The sequence below is a fragment of the Ananas comosus genome, linkage group 5 (genome assembly GCF_001540865.1).
Source record: "Ananas comosus cultivar F153 linkage group 5, ASM154086v1, whole genome shotgun sequence".
Taxonomy (NCBI): Eukaryota; Viridiplantae; Streptophyta; class Magnoliopsida; order Poales; family Bromeliaceae; genus Ananas; species Ananas comosus.
The window spans coordinates 14,070,111-14,085,342 of NC_033625.1; the positions used below are offsets into that span (position 1 = coordinate 14,070,111).

At 37.0% G+C, this 15,232-nt stretch overlaps 1 protein-coding gene and 1 pseudogene across 2 annotated transcripts; both read left to right on the plus strand.

The window, feature by feature from the left end:
- LOC109711014 (putative receptor-like protein kinase At4g00960) lies at positions 1,920-4,998 on the plus strand. Of its 2 annotated transcripts, none has more exons than XM_020233881.1 (7): positions 1,920-2,136; positions 2,227-2,343; positions 2,432-2,577; positions 2,696-2,915; positions 3,551-3,788; positions 3,948-4,098; positions 4,577-4,998. In XM_020233881.1, the coding sequence occupies exons 1-7, from the start codon at positions 2,058-2,060 to the stop codon at positions 4,898-4,900; spliced, it is 1,275 nt and encodes a 424-aa protein (XP_020089470.1). In that variant the 5' UTR covers positions 1,920-2,057; the 3' UTR covers positions 4,901-4,998. The 2 variants fall into 2 exon arrangements, with proteins under 2 accessions (XP_020089470.1, XP_020089471.1); XM_020233882.1 differs by having other exon boundaries at positions 2,696-2,906.
- Positions 12,190-14,875, plus strand: LOC109710728 (annotated as a pseudogene).

A 15,232-nucleotide genomic window follows, 5' to 3' on the forward strand; every position in this document is an offset into this window, starting at 1 on the left:
TAAACAATAAAGAATAAAATATGGCGACAAACCAATTACTTTATAATAAATTATAAGATTACTTAAACAAATCCTTAATACATTTGAAAAAAGTAGTATGTCACGGACTAACCGTTGTTCGGCAAAAGCCGTGCGGCGTCTATCTTTCTTGGCTCGAAATAGATAAGGCCCGCTTATGTTGCTAGTCTGGACAATACGCCAACTCCTTTGCTTTTTTTACAACTTCCGCTTAGAACGCCGACGAGATTCAGACTGTCAATAGAAAATCTAGACTGGTCCATCTTGAAAGAGAGAAGGCGAGCGCTCAGGGTGCAATGGTATCGTATGGCTGGAGCTCCGCCCCGATCCGCCCCGAATGGGGTGGTAAGTGGGAACAAAAAATATAAAAAAATATAACCCGCCCCGAATCCGCCCCGATCCGCCAAGTAAATGGAGCGGAAGATGAAAGACTCTTTTCTTCCTTCAATCCGCCCCGATCCGTCAAAAATCCGGCTCCCGCCCCGATCCGCCCCGAATGGAGCGGTAAGTGGGACCAAAAATAAAATGAAAAGTAACCCGCCCCGAATCCGCCCCGCCCCGATAAGAAATGAAGCGGGAGGTGGAGGAACTCTCCCGCCCCCGGATCCGCCCCGTTTGCATCCCTAAGAGCCGCCCACAAATTTTATAAAAATAAATGCTTAGTTAGTGACAAGTAGCTCTTGTTAATTATAGAGTGGCTGGAAGGACTTTTCCCCCACCCCACAATTTCCTCCTCTTTTGTCAAAGAAAGTCTACCTACCCTCACTTCTTTTGTGTAGTCATCCCCCACTCTTTTGTCCACTCCTTTCACATTCATTCAACACTATATATTAATATAAAAAAATATAAAAAAATATAAAAAAAATAAAATATAAAAAAATTGGGCTGAATTATAAAAAGTTCCTTGCACTTTAGCCAAAGTTTCAATTAATTACTCTCCTGCATTAAAAATTTGAGATAATTTCATATAATTTTATGTAAACATATCCAATGGCAGATATATTCGTAAAACGTTTAAATTTTTAAATTTAGCCTTTCAAAAGTCCAATGATGCTTATATTTGTCCATCTCGTTTGTTACCGTTAGCTTATTGTTTATTTTTCAATAGAAGATAAGTGAAATGACAATTTTGTCATCATAAATATGTCCCTCCAAAAGTCCCAACGTTAGAATCGTGTAAAAATATTCTTCCCAAAAAATTCCCAATAGTTCTGCTCATTCTTTCTACTATCACAGATAATATAAAAGGGGTAAAAAAATTAATTTATCTCATTCACTAATCAGGGTTAAGTACTTTATGTATGGTTAATTATATTTTTCCAACGAATATTAACAGCAGAGTATATTTGAAATTGTTATAATTTTTTGAGAGATATATTTGCTAGTCGATATGTTTACTGAGATCTGTATGAAATTATCCCTAAAAATTATATCAATTACCATCCTATACTTTGCCATCATATCAAATATATCCAAAAAATTTAAAAACTTAGTGAATTATTAGGCTTAAAAACTTCATTAAAACTAGTTCCACATGTCAATATATATCCAATTTACAACTCAGAAAAATATAAAATGTTTAGATAATGGAGCATCTTTATTTTGCTAATACTATCAAAATCAATATTTTATTAACAAATTTATTCAATTTTTATAATTCTATTGCATTGTCTATAGATAAATTTATTTATAAATTTATTTTTACAAAATTTTATGGCTAAATTTAATAATAATTATTCCAAATAGTTAGATGTATTTGAGATGATGCAAAGTGCAGGGGTTAATTGATATATTTTTTTATGTAGGGAGTAATTGAGACATCGGCTAAAATATAAGGGGGTTTTTATAATTTAGTGAAAAAATTGTAAACCCCTCATTGGTTGATATAAATCTTAGGAACACCGCCCTCTCCCACTCCAAAAGATCCAAATTTTACACTGTTATTGCAAAATTTGCAATTTGGATCAAGCAGTACCCAAATTCTCTTGAGATTTTGATCCAAAAATTGGGGGTTTTTCACTTTTTTGTGATCTCTGTGAATGGCCCAGTTCACAAAATCCGATCTTTTTCGCCGGAAATTGATGGATTCACCCCCACCAACATCCACAAATGGCTCAGGTAATGCTTAAAGATGCCATTTTTTGCTACATTTTTGTGCTGTTTGTAGCTAATTTGAGCAGGAAATTTGATGTGGGTTGGGGTTTTTAGGGGAGCACAGCAAATCGAGCTCCGCCGCGATGCCGATAATGGTTTCGATCCTCGTCGTCGTGATCTTCGGCACTTCGCTTTACTGTGTATATTGTTGGAGATGGAGAAAACGCAATGGTTAGATACTTGGCAATTTGATTCTTGTGTTTGAAGTGTGAATTTAGGAGGAGGGAAACTAATTACTGTTGTATTGGTTCTTTTAAAGCGATTCGCCGCGCTCAAATCGACAGTTTGAGGCCTCTATCCAATTCAGATTTGCCATTAGTGGATCTAGCAACAATTCAAGCAGCTACCAACAATTTTGCGAAGGATAACAAGCTCGGAGAAGGAGGATTTGGCCCTGTTTATAGAGTAATGTCTCTTGCCCACGATATGTTTGTCGAAATGCCTAGGTGAAAGTACAGTTTGATTCAGTGTTCTTTTTTTTTTTAAGTGTTTTATTGCTAAGGGAGGGAGAGTTCTTTTTTAGGGTGTTTTGAGTGGTGGGGTGGAGATCGCGGTGAAGCGGCTCTCGACGAAGTCGAGGCAGGGCACCGTCGAGTTCAGGAACGAGGTGGAGTTGATCGCGAAGCTCCAGCACAGGAACCTGGTGAGGCTTCTTGGTTGCTGCGTTGAGAGAGATGAGAAGCTCCTCATCTATGAGTACCTTCCTAATAGAAGCCTCGACGCCTTCTTATTCGGCGAGTCCGGTAAGTTCCTTCATCTCTCTCTCTCTCTCTCTCTCTCATCGATCTGATGGTAAATGGCCTAGGAACAATCTTAACGCCTACTATACTGTGCATGGTGGAGATCAGATGAACCATAAAAATAGTATTTACGAGAGCGGTAACAAAAAGGGCAATTAATATCTTTTGTGGGGAACTGAACTGACGATCTCACCGAGTCTAGAGGTGTTAAGACCAGCTCTGATACCATATTATAGAATTGATTGATCTAATTGGAAATGGCTCTCTCTCTCTCTCTCTCTCTCTTTGTGATCAATATGATAGTACGTAGCCTAGGAACATTCTACGATTCTTAGCATCTATTATAATGTGCATGGTGGAGATCAGACGACCCATAAAAGTAGTACTGACAATAGCGGTAACAAAAAGGGCGAGTAATATCTTTTGTGGCTGTTTGAACTCACGATCTCACAGAGTTGAGAGAGATTAAGACCAGCTCTGATTGCGATACTATAAAATAGATCGATCTGATTGGAAATGACTCAGGAATAGTCTTCGGAGTACTTGCTAATCGTAAAATGGCCAATCTTCACTTATGCAAACTTGATTTAGTAGTCCTTTTGATTTATTTTACTAATTTGTTTTGAGTTTTGTAATAGATTCAAGCAAGCACGATCAACTGGATTGGAAGAGAAGGCACCCTATTATCATGGGGATCGCTCGCGGCCTTCTCTACCTCCATGAGGATTCTGTGCCGAAAGTGATTCATAGGGACTTGAAAGCTAGTAACGTGTTGCTGGACAACAAGATGAACCCAAAGATCTCAGACTTTGGCATGGCGAAGATCTTCGAAGGGGAAGATAATGAAGTGAATATCGGAAGAGTGGTCGGAACATTGTGGGTGAAACCAATTCCCCCCTTCTCAGTATCATCTTCTAGTCTTCTATTTTTGAGTTGGAAATATACAAACTTTATGAATCAATTTTTTTTTTTTTTAACTATTGAGTTAGAAAGTATTCTTCTTGTTATTTAGCCTGCTTTTGTGTAATGGGGCAGTGGATATGTGGCTCCGGAGTATGCGATGGAAGGCATTTTCTCCGTTAAATCAGACGTTTTTAGTTTCGGAGTTCTGCTTCTAGAGATTCTGAGTGGGCAGAGAAATGGAGCTTCTTATTTTCAGCAACATGGCCAGACCTTACTCCGAAAGGTTAGCTAACTTCATATCCACACCAGAGTCTCCTCCTCTTGTTTTTTTAATGACTCTTTTTTGTATTATCGTAAGAAGAGATATTTGGAGATAGGGTTGAGTTTGGCAAAAGAGAATTCATGTACTTGTAATAGATCCCAAATTTGCATGCAGTTAAGGCTGAGTCGAGTAGACTAGACCAAGCGTGTGGTCGAACTTTGACCTGGCTTTTGTAATAACTTCTCTTATATAGAAAGCAAAGCGTTTAGACACTAGAGGCTTAGCCCAGAAGCTAATAAAATAAGCTTTTGGGCTCCAAAAGCGGACGCCCCAAGCTTTTGCTTTGGCTACGATAAGAAGCTACTAAGAATTAGTGTTTTCTTTTGCCAAGCTAAGCTATTCGAACAACACTTCTATAAAAGCTTCAGCTACGCAAACAAGCCCGAATTAAAAGTGCTTCCTTCTTGGAATAAAACAAAGGTAGTTCAATTTTTGACAGGCTTGGAAATTGTGGATTGAAGATAGAGCAACAGAGTTCGTCGACCCATTGCTCGGAGATTCGTACTCGACGACCGAAGCATGGCGGTGCTTCCACGTGGGGCTGCTATGCGTGCAGGAAAACCCCGACGACCGGCCAACGATGTCGAACGTGGTCCTCATGTTGATAAGCGAGCAAATGCAGCTCCCCATGCCTACCGAACCGCCGAGTTTCGCCGACCGGCCTGCAGCCTCCGGGTCAGACCTGTCGTCGACCACGAAGACCAATTCGACGAAAACAAGGTCTGTGAATGAGGTCACAATCACCCTCATTGAACCTAGGTAGCCAAGGAGTGATTTTGTAGTTGTTCTTTTTTTTTCTTTTTCTTTTTTGAAGCATGATTGGTGTGTTTATTTAATTCTCTTGCTCATATTGGGTGATCAGAATCTTATTTTGATAGATAAATATGTATACATATATATATATATATATATATATATATATAAAGCTCGTGTTTCGATGCATGAATGTAAAATCTGAGTGTTTTGTGATTACATGCACTTGTAAATTTGATCTGCAAACTTAGCTAAAATCACATAGATAATACAAAATCTTGGTGCTAATAAGTAATAAATCACTTAATTAATAATAGGAGTGGTGAAAATTAGGTTTTACACACTAACAACAAAGTTGAAGTGTCATCTTAGTTCTTAGGTCATCAAATCACCAATACCCATCAATACAATGACTTGAGTGAGTCATCTTTTAGGCCCCTTAGCCTTTTTCTTTTGTTTTCTCCCTAACTTTATTAAAATGATATATTTAATGAACTACCCATACTTGCTAAAATGCACTCGATTATTCTGAAAACTTAAACGGTTAGAGAATAGTATATTAATCTCAGTTTTTAGACTTGTTAATCGGTGAAAGATGCAGAAGTTAAATAAGAGAAAACTAAATAAGAATAAAAGTGCAAGTGGATTCAAACTTAGAATCTTCTGCTCTGATATACGGTGTGAAACAAATGATTACTCTTGAAACTCAATTTCTTAATATCTTATATTCAACACTTACAAAATCATATAGGTGTGGTCCTTCACAATGATGGTTAAATCCTACCATACTTCTCTCTCTCTCTCTCTCTCTCTCTCTAAATGACAAAAACTTAGGGCCTATGGTGTGACATATACCCTACTTAATTAAAATTTAAAGGGCCACACTTGGTGAAGTAAGTGCTTCTTACTCCTCAAATGAAGCCCAAAAAAGTGAAACCCTAATTTTTTAATAGCCTCATTCCAATTTAAGTAGTCTAATCAATATCACTTCTAAGCAATTCACTGTGAAATGTGGCAGCTTCTCCTTGCTTTCCTACTTTGCTAATTTATACATGCAGTTGAATCAATTCACTGTTGACAATTGTTTCACTCAAATTAATTTAAGGCTAAATTACAAAATTACCCTTGTACTTTTCTTAATGCCTCAATTATCTTCTTGTGTAAAATTGTATTTTAATTTAAACACAATTCACTCTCTCTCAAAGAGGGTCCAAAAAATTTGAAGTGATTATTAAATTTGTCATATCATGTCAGTTCTATAAAATTGAATAAGTAAGTTGCAACCTATATAATATATTTAGACTTAAATAAAAATGATTTTCCTTTTAATGGAATATGTTATTATACTAATGTTCGGTTAGGGCGTGTTTGTTTCCATGAAAGTTTGGCGTTCAAGTCGCCAATTCGTGGAGTTGGAGATCGCTAGCATTTGGACAACGCACGGTCCGCATGTGCGAGACAGTCTCACGCGGCGGCGAGTTCACGTACGACGCAAACTCGCGACTTCGCAATTGTTAGGTTCGAATGCGAGCTCCATTATATCTTAGTTCTATTATATCTTATTGATGAAATTTGAAGACGAGTATAAAACTTTAGTTCCATTATATCTTATTTGCGCTAATACAAATCCCAATATGATAGAAAATCACCATATCGCGGTACAATAAATATTAACATCCCCTTTCTCATAAGGATAAAAACGGTCAAATACAGTTAGATATTTGACGAAACCACATCCATATCCATATTTTTTTAAGATAAAATTTGATATACTCTTTAAAACTTCAAAAGTGCCTAATATATATCCGATTCATCAAAGTGCCCTTATTTATTTTTAAAAATTCCTTAAAATACCCCCTATAGGGATTTGAGATTTAGAAGAGTATTTGGTGATTTTAAGGTAAATTTAAAAGTTTTGAATAACAATCAAGAGTAAATAAACAAAAACCCTTTTTTTCTAATTACGAATTTGGATAATACAAATATATATCGGATGCTAAATTTTGATGGTCATATTCGCATCCTATCGAATTCAGATATTCTCGGACTCAATATTGATTATTAAAATGATCCACTTCAGATCTGACCAATTCAAGTCGATCACTTGGGATATTAGAATGAAGTTCAAAATGCTCCAGTCCTTCTCTTTCGGATGGAATTCTCGTTTCTCTAGAAACACTATGCAAGCTGATCAACTAGCTAATTGAGATAAAAAAAATGAACTGTGTAGGACTTTTTCAATTCTATATCGCCTCATTTTGTTTAAATATAATTTTGTTTTCGAATGATTTTTTTCAAAATAAAAGATATTCGCATCCCATCGAATCCGGTGTTAAAATTAATCATAATTTATCCTAACCAGTTTCATCTGTACCAGCTCAGCTGTGCTAAATTTTTGTGTTTGTCACACACACACACACATGTTAAATATAAAAATGTTTAAACACCGTTCTTTAACAGCTTAAGCTTTTAGAGTACAACGGTTGTTTCCCATGGTATCAGAGCAGGAGGTCCTGAGTTCGAGTCACACCAGGCTCCTAGCATATTAATTTCCTCCCATTTAATTCAAGCCCACGTCATGGGCCGATTAAAAAGTCTCGAGCCCAGACGTGAGGCCCATTTAATTCAAGCCCACGTCATGGGCCGATTAAAAAGTCTCAAGCCCAGACGTGAAGGGGAGTGTTAAATATAAAAATATTTAAACACCGTTCTTTAACAACACACACACACACCACAAACAACACACACACACACACACACACACACACACACACACACAAAATTAAAAAAAAAAGGAAAAAAAAGAAGCACCTAGCAAAGATATATAAAGAGAGTCACGCGCAGGGAGTGGGGGGTGTGGTGTGGGGAAGCACTTTTTTAAGAAGCCAAAGCAAAGCAAGAAGCCAAAAAGTCCCATAAACAGTAAGCATTTGGTTGATATATTTATGTTTTACTGTGCACATAGTACTCATGCTTTTCATTATTCCCAACCCCCTACATTTCCTTACATCTCCTTTATTGGTGTTTGTGCACTTTTGTTTCTTCTTTTTTTTCTTTTTTTTTTCTTTTTTTTTGAAGAGTTCTATGAAACATTATTCCTTTTAGTAAGATTTGAGGATCTTAATTAATTAAGAATAGTATTCATGGGAGAAACAAATTGTTGCGTGCCCTAGACCTGGTCTACGATGTCGTCGGGTGTATTGCTATGTTCACTTCAGTTTACTTATAAATATATAGATAAGTTGATCAGATGGCCGAGTTGATGTTAGTAGAATATACTGTTGTGATCACTCATTGTGCGGGTACTCACAAACTCTCTTATTAAATCCCGCTAATTTAGTGTTTACGTGAACCAGTTTTAAACCATGCAAGTCTTTTTCTTTTTTTTTCCTATCAAATTGATTTTCTAAGTAAATGGATCAAGAAAGAAAGTGTTCAGCATACTATATATTAATCATATATTGTTGTATGTTATAACATGTGCTAAATATACTTTTCTAAAGGAAAAATAAATAAATAACATAAGATTGGTGCATGTTGATTGTCCATAGTCCAGGTCCACATAATACATTCTCAAAAAAATTTGGATCATTACTTTATTAATATATGTCCATTAGCTTACTAATGTGTGTTAATTCCACTCATGATTCTCACATCTATGGTCAATTAATAAGAGTACAAAAGCTAATGGCTAGTGAATAAGTTAAACCCACATGCTAAGCTACAATGGATGTTAATCCTTGTCCTAAGTTTATAAGATCCCAAAAGAGAACTAGAAGTATATTAATTACTTGGAAAAGATAAAAATGGAGTTAGTATTTGGCTATTACTAACTAGGATCACTCCATGAGTTTAGTTACTTTTTATATTTGTAAGTGCAAACTTATTTGAAATGGTTATTAGTAAATATTTGGTTCTCTCCAAAAAAAATGTGAGATAATAATTCGCTGACGGGCTGAAAGAGTATTTTTCTATTTGTTTAGTTCTCTTAAAAAGTATTTATTTTTCAATTCTTTTTATTCTGAAAACAATAATTATGAAAAGAATTATTTATCATCGAAATACTTTATTTTGAAAAATAGTTTTTTTAGCATTTTTTGAGCTAGGAACCAAACACTCCCTTAGAATTAAAAAAAGAAAAAAAAATCATTGCTTGGATTCTTTAGTCAATGGATCACCAACACACCAAGCATTAGCATAGGTTTTTAATTAGGTGGTTGAGGAAATTAAGCAAAAGGGAAAAATATTAATTAAGGTATGTTAGTTGAAAAAGATAAAATTAATTTGAGAGGGCCATTTTAAACAGGGCTATAGTTGAAGGGATCTCCTAAACCAATTTACCAAAAAAAATTATTTGCATTTTTAATTAGTGATTATGGATAATATAATTAATTTGCTTGGCCAAATATAAAAGTGGAGCTTGCCTTATACAATTTTTTTTTTAAAAAAACTACATATATATATATATATATAGAGAGAGAGAGAGAGAGAGAGAGAGAGTGTTGAGCTAGAATACTATCGGTAGTAAACGAGCCGTTTTACTACCAATTTGTTTTCGATGATAGAGCTTTCAAATTGACGATCGGCTCCGTTAAATATGATCTAAACCATTTAAACTACCTAGAAATCAAATTTCACGCACTTTCGATATTGTTCTTTTATCCATCAAGTGAATAGAAAAATGAATGGCTGAAAATGAATACTCTTTAAAAAATGATGATAGGAGTCTTGTAATCAAGATCAAGAGTATAGATCTTGTTTTAAATAGTTTAAAGAATTTTTAAACAAAAATTCAATTGATTTGGATATCTTTACGCCGTTAAACGAGAAAACGCCTCTTATTGACCATTAAAATTACAAATTTTGAAACTCTTTGATCATTAGGCAAATGATGTCGAAAAGATTTGAAATTTGATTTCTAAACATTTCAAGTGGTATAGATCATGTTCAACGGAGCCTCGTCAATTTGAAAGTTCTATCATCGAAAACAAATCGGTAGTAAAACAGCTCGTTTACTACCGATAGTATTCTAGCACAACTCTCTCTCTCTCTCTCTCTATATATATATAGGCTAGGATTACTATACTCTTATGAGTATAGACTCCCTTGTACTCATAAATTTTTAACCGTTGATCGATGGGATATGTGGTTAGGATGATGGTGGTCCCCACTTAGAATAATAGTGGCCCCCTAGGGTTGAGTGGGTAGTTGGTTGAATAGTATAATCTAACGGATAAAATGATCAATAAAATAAATCTAAAGGCCAAAAACTTATGAGTATAAGGGAGCCAATACTCATAAAAGTATAGTAGCCGAACTCTATATATATATATATATATATATATATATATATATATATATATATATATATATAGAACTAGGCTAATATTCTATTAATAGCACCAAGTCATTAGTGCTACCAAGTTTTTGGCCATTAGATTAAGTGATGTGCAGTTAGGATGATGTCGGCCCCCTAGGGTTGAGTAGGTGGTTGATTGAATAGTATAATCTAACGTGTGAAAATGATCGAAAAGATAGATCTAACGGCGAAAAACTTGGTAGCACCAAATGCTTCGTGCTATTAATAGCATAGTATATAGACCATTAAATTTTTTTTTCAGATAAATCATATATAAGATGAGAGGAAACAACTCACATGTAATAATGCCAAAATATATTTGTGTGGGAGCACAAAAGAATCCAAACACTCCACATGCTCTCTAGGGCAAGAATTGTCTGAGCAATGATGAAACCTGAATCACCACCACATTCTTTTTATTTTTTTCTATTACTATTTTATTTTATTATTATTATTATCATCTAAGATTTTAATCACATTGTAAGCAGTTTTTGTAGAGCTTGTATAATAATTGACAAGTTTCTAAGTTTGCATGACTTAGATGTGTATATCCCAATAAGTTATTCAGTAATAAATTATTTTTTATTCTGTACAGGGCATAATGCTGCACTTTGAATTTAATCAAACACGACAAAAAATAACTTTCAAAAATTGAAAAGTAGTGTGAAAAATTAATTTATCTGATTTAAAAATAATACGACACAAAACAATATGAATAAAAAATAATTTAATAATAGTTTTTTTAGCAAACTTATTTGAGAAATGAGTTATGTGTGACCTTAATTTTATAGTTCATAATTCCACTTGCATCATATTAATTACTAGGCCAAAAGGGCTTGAAAAGAAAGTATACATAGGTATGCTCTTATTTTATTTTTTAAGTAGAAATATATAAATTATATTTTAGCCGAATTAGATAGTGCTTAGAGTTTAATAATGGAATTTCAAATTTAATAATTACTAATTAGAATGTAATAATAACATAATTGTACTTAACAACATAAGGCTACTAACTACTAAGTCTTTTTTTTGAGAGAGAAAGAAAGCATGCTATTTACTTCGTTTATTAACTATTAAATTAGTAACTGCAAATTATTATTATTATTATTTATTATGGATTAATTTCATATAAGTCTCTCCAAACATAGTGAATGACAAATATATTCATACAAAGTTCAACTTTCATTTGTTGTCCCTACAAAATTTCTGATGTTTTCAAATATATTCCTGGCGTTAGAATCCGTTAGAAAAGTTTAGTTAATCATAGGTTAAATACTTAATCCTGGTTAGTTTTTGACATTTTTACCCCTCTTATAATATACTGTTATGACTTTTGGATGGACATATTTGTGATGGCAAAATTGAAAATATAAACAGTTCTCTAACGGTTCTCTAATAATAAGAAACCAGAGGGACATATTTGAAAACATCAAGACTTTTGTAGAAATAACATATAAAAATTAAACTTTATAGAGATATATTTATCATTCACTATGTTTACAGGGAACGATATGAAATTAACCATATTATTGTTATTATTATTATTATTATTTTGAGAGATAGGTAGCATGCTACCCGCTTCGTTTATTTCATTTAGAAATAAACTTAGCTAGAAATGTGAATCAACTAGGATTCGAACTTGAAATCTCGAGTACCAACTACCAAGTTCGTTGTCACTTGCTCTAGGAACAGTCGGCGTTAACCTATTATTATTACTTTGAGAAAGAAAGCTCTTTTCTCTCTCTCTCTCTCTATATGTATATGACCACAAACTAGTCCATGCAGTATCTCTTCCTCCAAAAGCAAAAGCAAAAGCCACAGCAAAAGCAAAGCACACCTCCCCTCCTCCCTAACTAATCATACTCCCCACCTACCAAGCAACAAACCTTGCAGGGAGAGAGAGAGAGAGAGAGAGAGAGAGAGAGAGTGTGATGAGAACAATGCCTTCTCCTGCTGCATTCTCTCTCCAATCCTACTTCTTCTTCTTCTTCTTCTTCTTCTTCTTGTTCATCTCCCATTTCTCTCTCCTGACCGCTGCCCTGCCAGCCGTGCCCGCCGAGCCCGCCCCTCTCCTCCTGCTGCCCCCCCGTCTCCTCCACCCGACCACCATCCCCGCCTTTCCCGGAGCAGTCGGCCGTCTCCTCCGCCTGCCCTCTCCGCCCTCCGACAGCCTCCCCCGCCGTCCCTCCTCCTGCCTCCTCCTCTCCCCCTCCTCCTCCCACTGCTGCCCTGCTGGCGGCTGGCTCTACGCCGCCTACGCCCGACAGCACTCTCCCTCTCCCCGCCTGCTCCTGCTGCCGGCGGCGGCGGCGGTGTGGGCGGCGAGCTCCCGCTGCTGCCGGACGACTCCGAGTTCGTGCGCGGCCGCGGCCGCCCGCGCCCTCCGCTCCCGCGGCGGCCCCGCGCCTCCCTCCTCCCCGCATCGACTCCTGCGCCGTCCGCCTCCGCCGCCCCTCCTGCCCCTCCCCCCTCTGCCGCCCGCTGGTCGCCCCCCACCGCCGCCGCCGCCCGCCGCCTCCAGCGCGCCTGCTCCGCCCCCGGCCTCGCCGCCTGCTCCCGCTGCCTCCGCGCCCTCAACCAGGTCTCTCTCTCTCTCTCTCTCTCTCTCTCTCTCTCTCTTTGCTAGCAGTACGTTTCACTAGGATAGAAAATCCGAGACGCAAAGCCGTGGTTGTTCACGAGGCAGTTCGTGTTTGGCTGGAAATAAACTCGACACCGATGCGGATACAAACTGACTGAAAATCTTACTGAGCTGAATGCGAGCTGGGATCAGTATCCTTGTCTCAACTCTAGATGACCACTATCATTCTAACCGCATATTACTTTACCTAAGAACCGCTCAACCCAACATCCTCCTTGTTGTTAGGGCTATTGTTGGTTATTTATTAGTAGGCTAAAATAGGAGACTAATAAGTTGCGTAAAACTTGAACTCGTGCCATCACTGGCTTTGGTATCACTTGTCGATTCGTTGGCGCTAATCATTAATTTTAAAAGTTCTAGCTGTTAATACGCAACCAATTCATTTAAATCGTATAGACATAGTGTCGATAGGTCTCGATTGTGACTCCGCCCAATCAGCCTCCCGCCATTTCAAATATGACTCGGCTCAGCCTAACCTCCCGTCATTTTGATCGTGATTTGGCACAACCTAGCCTTCCGCCACATGATAGAATGCTGGTTTATTTAAGCCAAAAAATATAATCAAAAAAATAGATTCAGCGGTGAGAAACTAACTAGCAACAAGTGTTTGGTGCTTTTAAAATCACCATAGCCGAACTCTACATATATATTTGGATTTTAGGAGAACCTCTATACTTTGTGAATTTTAATTAATAGATTAAAATTTTACTTTTCTTAATGTTCTTCCAACTTTTCACTTAGTGGTAGAATTGATAATTTTACTTGCTATTCACGAGCAAGCTCGTAAGCATTTTAACGAATCAGTTCGTGTTCGGCTCGTTTATTAAACTAAGCGAACACGAGTTGACTCAAGCTCACTCGTGTTCACCTCATTGACTGCCCTACTTGGCAACAATCGCAGAAATACTGTATACTACATAGTGGGACAGGGCTGTTTATCTTAAACCAATCCATTCAAGAAGTGAAATAATTTTTAAAATTTTTTTTTCTATTTTTTATATTTTTAAATTTTTTCCAAAATTAATCCAAAGGGTGGTGAAATGGATTGTACAAATCAGGGTCCCAGCACAAACTGGGACCATTGTGAGGTTCTGCATAGCTGTGTTGATGTGAACCTCCCAATCTCAATCTATATACAGGGACATCAATGCTCAAGCATATTCCACATTTTAACCGAATCCGAACGGAACAGTTTTAACCGATGCTAAACAAAAATAACCTTAACTACGAAAACAAAAAGGAAAAATTTGATGATTTTAGTTTCGATTTCAATTTCGAACCGTCGAACTATAGATTTAGGTTGCGTTTAAGTCGAAGAAATATGATCATATAAAAGTCAAATTTTTAAGTGTTAATTGAATGAAGGACATTTAACTCTTCCTTATAGAATTTTTGTACTATTATTGTTGTTGGATAGCAGTTAAATTATTCTATGAAAATATGGTGACCTTCTATTACATCAAATTCTGCAGCTGAAGGCTGAAGCGGCGGCGGCGGTGGGCGGCAACGCCACCGCGACGATGAAAAGCAAAGCGGTCGGCAGGGCCCGCGGCCGCGATTGCCAGATAATGGGACTAACTTGGCTGCTGGCGAAAAACGGGACCCGCTACCTCCCCGCCGCCGCCGCCGTCCTCCGCACCTTCATGGCGGCGGACAAGGCCGCCGCAGCCGCTACCGCCGGGGGCGGAAAAGAGGTGGATCCCACCACTTGCTCAGTCCCCGGCGACGACGACATGCCCCTCGCCGTCGATTCTGCCGAGATCAACGGCCACGATAAATCTTCTGCGGTCCCATCATTTCGTCCGTCGTCTCCGTCAGTCGTTCCTTTCCTGGTCCTAGGTTTAGGTTTAATGCTTTTTTTTTCCGCTGTACTCGTAAGTNGAAGATTTGATCAGCTTCTTTATTGTAATTATTATTATTATTATTATTATTAGGTGTACCAGAATATTAAGTTGCTGGTCTTTAAGATTCGTGCTTCTGGTTGATGTTGTGATGATGGTGATATCCAGTGCCTCAAAATTTTTTGCCAACTTTACTTTTTTTTTTCTTTTTATTTTTTTCTCAAGAAATGAGAGGAAGTTTTGGACAGTAAATTATTTCAAGCTTGGATAGAACAAAATCACTAAGACATAAGAATTGAAGATGGTAGGGTTTTGAGACCATTTTGGTTATTATTATTATTAAAGTCTCAAATTCTTATATTTTTATTCACAAATTCTTCTTATCCGATGTGAGATTATTTGAACGTTATAGACTTTATGACGTCCGCGTTAGGCTCAAATTCGATCACACATATATGCCACAATTTCTTTCCCATCCTTTGTGCGATTATTAGGGGCGTT

What these genes read in the sequence shown, in the direction of transcription:
- LOC109711014 (XM_020233881.1), top strand. Translation starts at nt 2,058, where the DNA reads ATGGCCCAGTTCACAAAATCCGATCTTTTTCGCCGGAAATTGATGGAT. An exon ending in AACATCCACAAATGGCTCAG is followed by an intron (nt 2,137 to 2,226) that starts GTAATGCTTAAA and finishes TGGGGTTTTTAG; the next exon opens with GGGAGCACAGCAAATCGAGC. An exon ending in GGAAGAGTGGTCGGAACATT is followed by an intron (nt 3,789 to 3,947) that starts GTGGGTGAAACC and finishes GTAATGGGGCAG; the next exon opens with TGGATATGTGGCTCCGGAGT.